Source organism: Papaver somniferum, chromosome 10, assembly GCF_003573695.1.
Source record: "Papaver somniferum cultivar HN1 chromosome 10, ASM357369v1, whole genome shotgun sequence".
Taxonomy (NCBI): domain Eukaryota; kingdom Viridiplantae; phylum Streptophyta; class Magnoliopsida; order Ranunculales; family Papaveraceae; genus Papaver; species Papaver somniferum.
In genome coordinates this window covers 88,702,024-88,714,249 of record NC_039367.1, presented here as the reverse complement: position 1 = coordinate 88,714,249, position 12,226 = coordinate 88,702,024, and the positions used below count along the sequence as shown (strand labels likewise).

Below are 12,226 nucleotides of genomic sequence, written 5' to 3'. Positions count from 1 at the left end.
TCTTCTGCTGCGCCATCTTATGCCAATTTCAGACCTAGCCATTGATTCCATTTCTCCTCAGTTGCGACGCAACAAAGTCTTGTTCAACTGCAGCATAACCTCTTCAGTAGCCACCAAATCCTTGTCTTTGTCACCAACTCAGCTGCATAACCTTAGCTGGCTCCAAACATCGCTCGCCTGTGAATGACGCTTCTGCTCTTCTCGAATTCTTCCACCAACAATAGTCGTCTTTTACTTCTCATATCCACTTCTCCTCTTCAATGTGTATTCTTCACTAAAGTTGTCATGCTTTTCAGACAGAAATTGCATCACTAAAGCCGACATACTTTTCAGACAGAGCTGAAGAAATAAAAGCAAATAATGAAAAATAATCCGCCTCCAACAACATTTGCACCTTTTTTCCTTTTAAGCGACGTCTCCCCTTCTTTTGTTCCAAATGACTCCAAAGTACCTAAATACTCAAAAAAAAACATAAGATACATAATTTACAAGAAAACTTAGCAAACAAAGCATAAACAATAGATAAATATTAAGGTGTTTTAGACAACTATCACTTAGCTCTGATATTGGGATGTGGAGAAGCTTCATCACGTTGATATTTCCCGACTTGATGGGATGCTTCATCATGTCTCCACTTCTGCTCCATGTCCATCAAATCCATGAAATCCTGAGCACGCACCCGCACGATGCGTAGATGGGTGAGAGACATGCCTTGTATAATTTGGCCGGCTGCATGGAACAAAGGGTTGATTTGGTTTAATATCTCCTCATGTGAAGAAAACCTGGGTTCATCAACTTCAAAAACTTTCTCCGAAGAGTCAGAGGTATGATCGTCACCAAAAATCCCATTGTGCACTACAATTTTTTATTTTTTTTACATTATGTCTGCATCGGCAATCTACATGATGAAGAACACAAAATGGAGAACTATGAGAAAAGATGCGAGACGATACCTGTGAAGAGGATGGATGCAATTCTATGATGATCTATATGAAATAAAGAATAATTGGCTCACCTGGACTGCTGATGGAAAGAGGCTTGCCGCTACAGAGATAAATCCAATGATACGAAAATAAAAGGGTGGACAACGCCTTTTATATACATTGTATTTTGAAGTTTCATTAGAAGAAGGTTTCTTCTTTCGGGTCATGCACAGAAGGCAACCGGACCCGCAATGCCAGCCAGGCCTCTCCCTGCCATTCTGTGACTTAGCCAAAGGAGCGCCTTCTTCACCGCTCAAAGCAGCGCAATCTCCGCGCGCTCCACCAGACAAGCAGCGCCATCTCCGCCCACTCCACAGCCTAGCAAGCAGCGCATGACTCCAGCACTCCGTGATCAAAGCCGCACTATCTCTGCCCATTCTGCGACCTAGCTGGCTCCATCTTCACTGTTTGGTGGCCGAAGTTCCAAGCGTTGTTACCGCCATTCCACGGACTGCAGTCAGTTTCCATCATTCCATGGATTGAAGCCAAGTGCCATCTCCATACGTTCCGTGACCTAGCCAGCTTGCGCCATCCACCGACTTGCGGACCCAGTCGCAGCGCTATCTCTGCCGATCAGTAGCCATAATTCAAACGCCAACGCCAGCATCCCATGGCCAAACCGGAATTACACAGATCCTCCAATAAAAGGATCACGGATTCTTCATGCCTTCCGCCAAATGTTAGTCGAACTTCCATGGCAATCTCTTCACGTCTTGCCCCTTCGATTTTACTCTTGTCTGTAACCATCTCATGCTTACCCCGCAACAATGCCCCTGTTACGTGCTAAGCAGGGGACTTAATGGTTTTTAGCTTAGGGTTAAAATTGTAAAACCTTGCATCTGATGTGACGTCACTCTGCAAGGAAACAGAGCCATGAGTGTTAACCTCTCTACTGGCATATTTATTGAGCCATTCAATATATTTACATGAAATTTATCCAGATTGGCGCATGTAGCAACCATCCCAGATGTTCTGTAAATTTCGGCGCCTTGCCTATATTCACTTAATATAAGTTTCTTTGAATGATTTCTATGCTATGTTCCCCGGCTGAACCCTTAATGTTGGTATGGCATGGCAGAGTAACACGAATTTCCAAATATCAAGGATAAGGTCTTTGCGTAAGGTATTCAATCAGAAAGCATGCTTCTCTCTGGCAATGAACTTAAAAGAACTCTGTGTAAACACATGAAATTTAGTCGATTACCCTGACTAATTTGCAAAAGTTAGGATTTTGCGCCTTGCGCACTATATCAGGCCTTGCTTGTCGAAATTTAAGCCTAGGAAAACTAGGTAATTAATCCGCCATAGATTAGTAGGTGCAAAACCTTGCCCAGAATAAGAAAACAAGGATCCACAAGATAGCAAAGGGAGGCGCGACCATTCTTTAGGCCAGTCGGCGCCACTTGTCATTGGCCACGCCCCCATCCTAAACCGGCCCTACTTCCCTCGACCAATCATGTCGCCTTAAAACCGCCACTTGTCATTGGCCACGCCCCCATCCTAAACAAGGAGCCATAAATAGCGCCCTACGTGCTAACCTACCTCCTGTTCCGGGCGAACGCCATGATAAGCTCAAATTAGGGTTTTTCTAGTCATAAGCACGACCCTACATTAACCAAAACCCTAATTTTCGCAACACAAATTATGCCACTTCGACCCCACAACACGAGCCGTGTGGGGCCCAGGAAGCCCTAGGAATGGCGTCATATCATAGCCACCCACGACAATCCTTACTCCTGTGGTCGTTTCCATACTACGGCCTTGTCATAGTTCCTTTGGCATAGCTATGGCACCGTTTACACAAAAAGTGTCGCCATGCCGCGACCGCATGCCACACATACCAATCAGGGTTTCGACATGCCAAACCCTAATTTAGGAAAAGTTGTTACGTCAACCAAGCCAAGTAACGTTTCCCAGCGCGTTGGGATTTATGTGGCAACATGGCCAATGTTGCCACGCTACATTTGGGTCTAACACCGATGTGCCAAAGCAGCTGCCATGGCTACGCCACTGGCATGCCTCTATGCCATGGCTCCGCCAGGCGCCACTATGCCAATGACGCCACTTCGCTATACAACAAGATGCGACCATAATCAATGGCCACCCTTCCTCATGAGATGCAATCTCAGCCATCCAAGTTCGCCACTGAACTGACAGACTTGTGGCAAGTTTCAGACGACCAGTTGTCTAAATCTAGTGGCCATGGCTATGCCAGGCGCCACTTGCATCATCGTGCCACTGGCATACACGAGCCATGCCGTCCATGCCACATTGCCACTGGCGTACACCAAAACACCACCGAGCCATTATCAGGCGCCAACACAAGGTATCCATAATCAACGACTACCCTCCTTCATGAGATGCGATCTCATACATCGAAGTTCACCACCGAACTGACAAACATGTGGCAAGTTTTAGGCGACCAGCCAAAACGAGCCTAATAGCATTACATGTTATTTTCCTGCGGTAAGTCCCTTGACTTTGACTTGCCACACGTAGCAAAGTGCTACATGTTTTCCACGAAAACAATCGAGATATCAAACATGTCACAAACTGGGGGATGCTCATCAGGGTATTGGTCTGGAAGTTTACAACGTGCGGCGTGCAATGCGCCCGTTACAAGAAAGTGTCATGAAGCAGGACAATTAGTGGTGGTAAAAAGTAAAGGTATAAACGAATTCACTTCCTTCATCATGGAAGCATAATGACTGACGGTTACACATTACTCTATTATTCTACCACTCAATCGTTTCCACTTCCTACGAGACCAGGGTATGTTTCAATATCACTTGTATAAATAGGCTTCACCTATTTTCACCAAACGAGAAGTTTTTGGTCGACAACAACACAGTATCTAGAAATCACCTGGTAGCTTTCCATTCTGCTAACCAGTTCTACTTTTAGATACAAGTCATAAACAACCACACCTTCAGAATCAACTATTTTGGTCTCAACACTCCATTCGCTTCCCTCCCTAAGACCAACCCTTCTCCTTCACTTTGTGACCGAAGCAAGCCTGGAACGACCATTTCTTGGTTTAGGCCAGGATTATACAGAATGATCTCTCGAATCAAAAGTACTCACGTGCAGTGCATTGTTTAGGGTTTAGATTCGTTTCTCATCCACATACCCAAATTCACCAAAATCAGCAGAAACGGTTTTCACCCACAAACAGCGTGGCTTCGGAATTTTCAGCTTGATGTACTTGACTTGATGTAGGTTCCTTATTCAGCCTTTCATTTTTGATATGAAAATACGCCCCTTCAACTATGGGTGTGACTTCGGAATGCTCACCTTGTTTAATCATTGTTGGTACCTTCCTAGGCCTACCCCTTTTCTATGTAACCTCCGCTGCATCGACTCTAGGTGTGGCATCCGCTTCCTCGGCTTGTTGTTCTTGTTCAATCGATGCGGGTATCTTCGCCGGCCTACCCCTTTTCTTTGGAACCGACACTTCATCGTCTTGTGGTGTTGATATAAAATCCGTCATTTGTTCTTGACTTGATAGCGGTAACTTTTTCGGCCTACCCCTTTTCTTTGGAATCGACACTTCATCGATTTGTGGTGTGGATACAGAATTCCCCGTTTGTTGTTGACTTGATGGTGGTTCCTTCCTCGGCCTAACCTTTTTCTTTGGAACCGGAGATTCCACGAACCTTGCTTCCGAAAGCTCACATCCGGTTGGGTCTCGTTTCTTATTTTCCTCGTCTTCACATTCACGTTGACTCATTGCTTTCAATTCTTTCCTTTCTTTTCTCCTTGTCGTTTTAGTTTGTGGTCTACCAGGCAGATCTCCCTTTCTTGGCTCTTCACTTTGTGCTATCCATGGGCGTGTAATTAGACTTAGTTGGCTCAACAATACTTGTCGTCTAGCCGAGTTTCCACGTGAGTAAGCTTCATAGAATTCCTTTGATTCGTTTGTATCCCATAGTGATTTTCCGGGAGCTTCCGTAGGGGGGGGGGTCGAAAGATAGTTGCTTCCAAAACGGATCAATAACCTCAATAGGTATCACTTCTTCATACTTCACAAGCATATGACGACATGGAAGCCCCAACGAAGACATATCGGGACAAATACACACATCACCCGGCTTGTCGTAGTTTATCTCCTTTTCCATTTCCTTAATCATATGTTTTATTGCCCAATGCGAGACGTTGAATTATATTCCTTGGAGCAAATTACCATATCGAAAATGTGATGTCATCCTTTCCATTGAGCTTTTCTCAAAAGCCTTCTTGATCCTATCGATATAAGCCTTAAAGTATTGCTCCATTGCCCCGGTGAGTAACCACGTTTCCTTGGCCGGATTGGATGAGATCTTTAAATCTCCCATAAGCGGACTCCGCTATACTAGTTGCTTTATTCCCGTAGTGTCTATACCGATTTGTCCATGCACGCACAAATTTTTCCTTGAAATTATCCAACAATTTATCCCGACAATATGAGACGACACTTGGATACACTTCGTTATATTTGGAAATAAACATGTTCAATCTCTTTTCATATATATCCTCGGTAAGAGACCAATAAACTTTCTCCAATCCTTTAGAAATTCCAACCACTTTTTATGATTTTCATCGTGTTCTTTGTCAACTCGCTCTTTAATCTTTCCTCTTTCGTCTTCTTCTTCTTCGGGTGATAGTTTCTTCTTGCGAACATCTACCTCTAGTTGAGCAATCATTCTCTTCTTAATATCCGCCTTAGAGGGTTCAAACAAAGCATGACAATGTTTTATCACATTTTGACTTATATGATACGTACATAGGAAATTTTGTGCATCTAGAAATACGTCGGATATAACATTCATTAGTGCTTCATCTTGATCGGTTATGATGACCCTCGGAAATTGATTTTCTGGGAACAATAATTTCAATTGTCGTAATGCCCAATAATAATTGTAATCCCTCTCATTTTCCATTAAACACCAAGACAATGTGAATGATACCTTTTCCGATGTTTTCCCTACGATGTTGAACAATGGCATGTTGTATTTGTTTGTCTTGTAGGTACAATCCATCATAAGAACACCACAACATGTATGAGCCAATTGTGAAAGCAAAGGATGCGCAATGAATATTTGAAGGGGCTTGTTGTCCGGTCCTCTTTTAATGATATGAGTGTAGTTATGATCCCAAACTATCTTCTCAAATTCTTGCATAACGGTCCTCCCTTCCCATTCCACCCTTCTAATGGTTGCTTGTGCGCTATAAATTGTACTTAGAGAAGAAACGTTTGTATCATCCTTTTCCTTGAAGCATCCGAGAATCACTCTTGGTTTGATACATGCTTTGGTCATTATCTTTACATCCTCGAATTCATGAGGTTTTAGTTTCGCAACTAGGGAGTGACCAACAAAATCTTTCGGATCCCGGTGGTTATGACGGCCAAACCACACCGTACAATCCCATTCCTTTTATTTGTCTCCTAAATGGAATACAATCTTAAAGGGGAAATTATCCTTCCTTGTACTAGTCTTGTATACCCTATTAGTCTTCTTTGGATATACATAACCCTTTATCTTATATCTATCCTTCTTCTTGCATTGCCCACTTCTCTCGCAAACCATCTCAAAACGATTATCTGAACGTTGGGTATTCCTCACCAACACACACATGTTCTTAAGAGTCGTCGTCTCTTTGGCCCAAGAAATTGCTTCCTATGGAGATTTTATTCCCTACATAAGGACAACAATGGGATATTATAAGGTTCATTACAAGCAATCCCCACATAAAGTTCTAAAAACTAGGTGAAAAAGTATTGTTTGGTAACATACCGGAGGTATTTTATAGTATTCGGACGTATCCGGACCAAGCGGTTAGGAATTTGTTGGATCAATGTATGTCACAATCTAAGGAATGGACGAAAAAAATTGAATTAGTTCCAAATATAATTAAATTACTATGCCGGGTACTGGTTCGGGCATGCTCGACGACAACTTCGACATATTAATCTTAAAACAACCAAAGCCGGAAACCGGTGCCGGCATTCTCGAATGATGTTCCGGAATTCCGGAACTGCACTTGAAAAAGAGGACCTAACTTTAAACAATACCGACATTGTATTTTCTTGAAGATGAATGCCGGAAAAGGAGTTGCCGGCATGCTCGTTACACAAGTCTCGACGCCGGAACCAAGATCCGGCACGGTCGATAATTTAAAAACCAAACCGGTATATTACTACCAAAATCACTAACTTATGGATGTTTTTCTTGTGGTACCGGCATGCTCTTTTTATAAGGTTCAAAGCCGGAATGTAGTACCGGCGTGCTCGAAAATTTATATACCACGCCGGCATTGAAGTTCAAAATTCTTTAACTTCTGGATGATTTTATTGAGGTGTCGGCATGGTAAAGTTAGGTGTGAACCATGTCAGCTGAATATTCCATAGAATATTCTGTGGTAGGTAAAAAGTTAATTGCGCGCTGGCATGAAATTTTTGGTTGAAGACCACGCCGGTAAATGTTTCAAAATTGGGGATATTGTTAGCCGGCATAGAAATAGTATGAATACCATGCCGGTAGTTTTAGTGCTGGCATGGTATTCATACTATTTCTATGCCGGCACAGAGCTTTTTCAGAGAAAAAAATGGCGGATTCAAAAAAAAAATCAAGTTTTCGACCTCTTAGCAGCATTACCTGTGTATTGGGGATGCTTGTATGTTGAACTGGTTTACTTTCTTGGGTTGGTTCTTCAAAAAACACTTCATGCTCACAAAAATCATGATCCAAGGGTGTTGGTTCTTCATATAATTCCAATTGTGAGTTGTTATCATTAACCGAAGATTGAAGATATGCTTCTTGTTGTAGTTGAGCTAAAGATTCAGTAGCTGCAAATCTCTCCTCACAATCATCTTCCATTTTCACAAAAAAAGTTCCCTCTCAAAAAAAAAATTCCCTCCTTCTACTCTCACCACACTCACAAAAATTCAGATAAAAATACACACTAATCATTTATCAAAAATCTTAAGATTTTACTAATTATTATTAACCACTAAACCTTATTAGTGAGGGCTAGATTAGGAATTAAAAAATTAATTAGATAAGGGGTGACCCTGATTTGATATTTGGATCCAGTTTTTGTCCTTTTCCTCTATCCCCCAATTAGTTTTGATATCCCCAAATTGCGCGTTCCTAAATATGTCGGACAAATTTTGAAAAGTTTTGCGGAATTTAGATGTCTTGCAAAGAATTAAAATCTTCATCTGGAAATGTCTTCGAAATGTTGTCTTGAACTTTAAACTTTGTAAGATGATTAAGGGTGCCTCCCCTAGATGCTCTCATTTGGTTGTGAGGCAAATGAGACCATATAGCACTTGTTCTTTCATTGTCATTATGCAATATCTGCTTGGACTTTGGCTCCTAATCTAGTTTAGTTTCAATTTGATAATTCCATTTAGACATTTGTAATTCTTGGGTAAAAAAGCCTAGCAACACAATACCTTTACAGATAATAATGGCAAAAATTTGGACAGAAAGATATAATCGAGTTTTGCAAGGAAAACAAAGAACATCCGCACAAACATCCTTAGAAATTCAGAGACACATACAATACTGGTATAAGGGTGACATAAACAAAAAAAAATTAATACATTAGTCAAAAGAAAACAGAACAACACCTCAAAGAGGGATGGAAACTACCACCAAAAACCTAACAAAAGATCAATGTGCATGCAGCTTGGATATCATTTGATAACCCATCTGGATTTGCTATAATTCTTAGAAATGGTGCAGGAAGGACAGGACCATCCTCAGTAGCTGAACCAAAAGAAATAAAAGCACAAAGAATCTTACAAGCAACACAATGGGCTACAAAAAAAAAAATACCTCACCACTTCGGCATAAAAGGAGATTGCAAGAAACTTTTGACTATCTATACGGGATTCAAACTCTTATTTCTTGGACGAGTCGGACAATTTTGAAGGAAGCAGGACGGACTATTAGCTTTCGTTCCAATTTTCAAGGATTTATTTTTGTTCCAAGAACGCGAATAATGTCACTGATATTCTAATAATATTAATTGGGGTACTATTCCCCTCTCTTGTATTAACCATGCTTTAGCAGTAGATAAATATAGAGAGATTCTCTTCCTTATTAACCATGCTTTAGCAGTAGATAAATATAGAGAGATTCTCTTCCTTCTACATTAGACGGCTCTACCCCATTTGTAATCCGGGTTTCTAACACCCACGACCAGTTCTTTTAACGAGTTTACCGATTTGCCAAAGGAAAAGGTGTCTATTCTCTACAAGAATTTTAACCATTTAGAGGCCAGTCTTATGTGGATTTCTTTCTTTCTTTTCGAGTAGAGTTATGGTATAAATGAATATCAAGGTTGCGCATGCCAGGGGTGCAGCCAAATTCTTTTAAATTTCTTAGGCATGGGAGCCAACTTAGCAGGGCGGGAGCCAGCCCAGCAGTTGCCCTGTTATGTTGTGAAAATTCTTAGGCTTCGGAGCCAGCTCAGCAGGCGGGCAACTGTCAACCATGGCTGGCTCCGCCCCTGGGGCCATATGGAACAAATGCCTCTTCACTCAAAAAGGAAATGCAGTTCTTATTTGGCAGATAGCAAAAAAGAAAAAATTGTACAAGAAATGTAATTCACAATTAAAATTTGTAACTCCCACTCATTCATAAGAAATTGAAAAGAAACAATCACTCTTCTGGTATCACATTCATTCATAAGAAATTGAAAAGAAAGAATCACTCTTCTGGTATCACAAAAAAAAAGAAAGACGTTATTTTTGAACCGAGATAGAATACATCAGTATTCATCGAAGAAATGGAGATCAAGGCATTGCCTCATTCATGGCACTAGATTAAACCTTCAAAGCTCATCATCTAATGAATCACACCGAATAAACCGCGTTTTCCAGTCAACCCCAACCTTAGATTTTCAGTCACTTACTGTTTGGAGTCATTTGATATGCTTGGTTCACACCGAAGTAGAGTGAAACAGAAATAAATGACTCCTAGGTTAACTTTAAGCTTAAATGTCATCAACTAAAATCAAACCCTCCATCAATTATAAGCGCAAGTCAATCCCTTGGAAGATCTCTGTCTACAATAGTTATTTTAGTACTGTCTGAAGTTCATAATCCTAGAAATGTAGCAAAACAATTTCTCTATATCGACAGTTTACTTAATGATTTCACTGAACAGGAATGTCGTCAAAAACTCAAAATCGTAACAATAATAACATGTTTTCAAGAACAAAAACTTGCATTAACAATAAAAAATGTATAAGCGCAACTCAATCTCTTAGAAGATCTCTCTCTACTACAGTCATACTAGTACTATCTGAAGTTCATAATCCTAGAAATGGAGCAAATAAATTTCTCTATATCGACAATTTACTCAGTGATTTGACTGAGTGGCTAACCATTCACTATTTCCTGTTGGGGAGTAAGGCAGACAACCAAAACAAATATATAAAGTAACTCTTTGACCCAAAGCATGCACATCAGACTACCGGCTCAGGGAACAACAACCTAAGTGGCGAAGCCTCAATTGTGCTCCCAATTCATAGAGGAATGGTGGAGGAGGAGTGTCCACATTTCCTATATCAGAGGTCATAACTTATAAGGCATTTAATCAAAGACCTTATGCTCCACTTTTTCACCACCACATTGAAGTAAGTCAACATTAAGTTATGCATATGACTAATCAAGTTTTCCTGTTGCAGAGTAAGGCACACATGCTAATCACACAAAAACAACCAAGACGCAGTAACAACCAAAACAAAGAAATAAAGTAAGTCGACCCAAAGCATGCACATTTCAGGAACAACACCCTTAGTGATGAGGCCTCCATTGTTCTCCCAATTCATAGAAGAAAGGTGGAGGAGTTTCCCGTTTCCTATATCAGAGGTTATAGCATCTAATCAAAGACATTATGCTCCAATTTTTCACCACGATTAATACTGAAGTAAGTCAACATTAAGTAATGCATATGACTAATAACAGTAAATGAACCAAAACAAACATAACAACATTCATATAAAACTCTAACCACAAAAACTAATGATCCCTGTTAAAACAATAAGTCATTAACTAAATATGGATAATAAACAGCGGTAGTTTATAGTCATGGTCCATTTAGTCTAAAATGTCTCCCTATATATCATTGTTACTTACCATTGCATCTTCTGAATGTTAGCTCGATACATCCTCCAGAGATCACTGTGTTAATTTGTAATCGTCAAGTGTACATCACACGGCATCTTCTATCCAAGATCCTACAGCCTTAATCCCATTAGAAGCTTCCCAAGCATACTACTCGCCGAGTCACTTAAAAACGCAGTTTTGAAATCATTAACATGATAATCCAAATTATCTTTACCATTCTCATTCCCAATTTCAACAAACACCTCTAGGACACTCTTGACCAAAGCCCTATCAATTTCATTCCCTTCTCGTTCTCGATTAATCATCACAATAACAGCATCTCTAACTCTCACTTTCATCTTCTCATACACAATTTCACGAAAGCAACTAAAACCAATATCTTTCAATGAAGGAAGTTGCCTCCTCGGAATGTAATAACGTTCGAGATAATCAAAAAATCGACAGAGTTTACTCACCATAACCTTGTGATTAGCCCACCTCTTAGCAAATTCTTGCAACATAGATACATCATCCTGCTTCTGTTGGATAGCTGGTAAAACTCTACAACTCAAGTAATCGTTATAAACGCCTTGGTATCTCTCGTAAAGGTCTTTCGAATAGTCGAATGGATCTCTCTCAGTGCACATAGTGTATATTGTTGCGTGAATCGTACCATCCATTGGCGATTCTGGAAGACCTTCAATGATATTAACCATCTTTTAATCTGATTCAGAATGATTGCCCATCCTTCTTCCAATTCAATGTTGGTTCCCATTGTGCCTCAACTATCTCTTCTCCAAACCCTAACTCTCAAAGTAAAGCAGACGAATGAAAGAAAGCGAGTGAGAGGACGCACACTCCACTAAGTGAGCTTGTTTTTGTAGGGAAACAAGGAGGAGTCAATTTATAACGCTGAGCCCGGCCCAAAATACCCTCACCACTGTATGTAGGAGTACCTATTTCCTATGCCAAAAAATATATTTCATGGTTGGAGTACAAATTTGTACACTCCTAAAACCGGGATGCACATTCTGGCTTTGCTTATTGGAATTTTTCTAGGAATGAAAACCGGTGTTGGTTTTTACTTACAAATAGAAGTCAAAAAGTCGAAAGTATTTTCAATTTAGAACACAAGTTTCCA

The 12,226-nt window shown here is 40.6% G+C and overlaps 1 protein-coding gene across 1 annotated transcript; it reads right to left on the bottom strand.

The window, feature by feature from the left end:
* Positions 1–11,216: 11,216 nt before the first annotated feature.
* LOC113315894 (cullin-1-like) lies at positions 11,217–11,801 on the bottom strand. The gene has a single exon (XM_026564138.1). It carries the CDS (start codon positions 11,799–11,801, stop codon positions 11,217–11,219), a length of 585 nt encoding a protein of 194 aa, XP_026419923.1.
* Between the last annotated feature and the right edge of the window lie 425 nt (positions 11,802–12,226).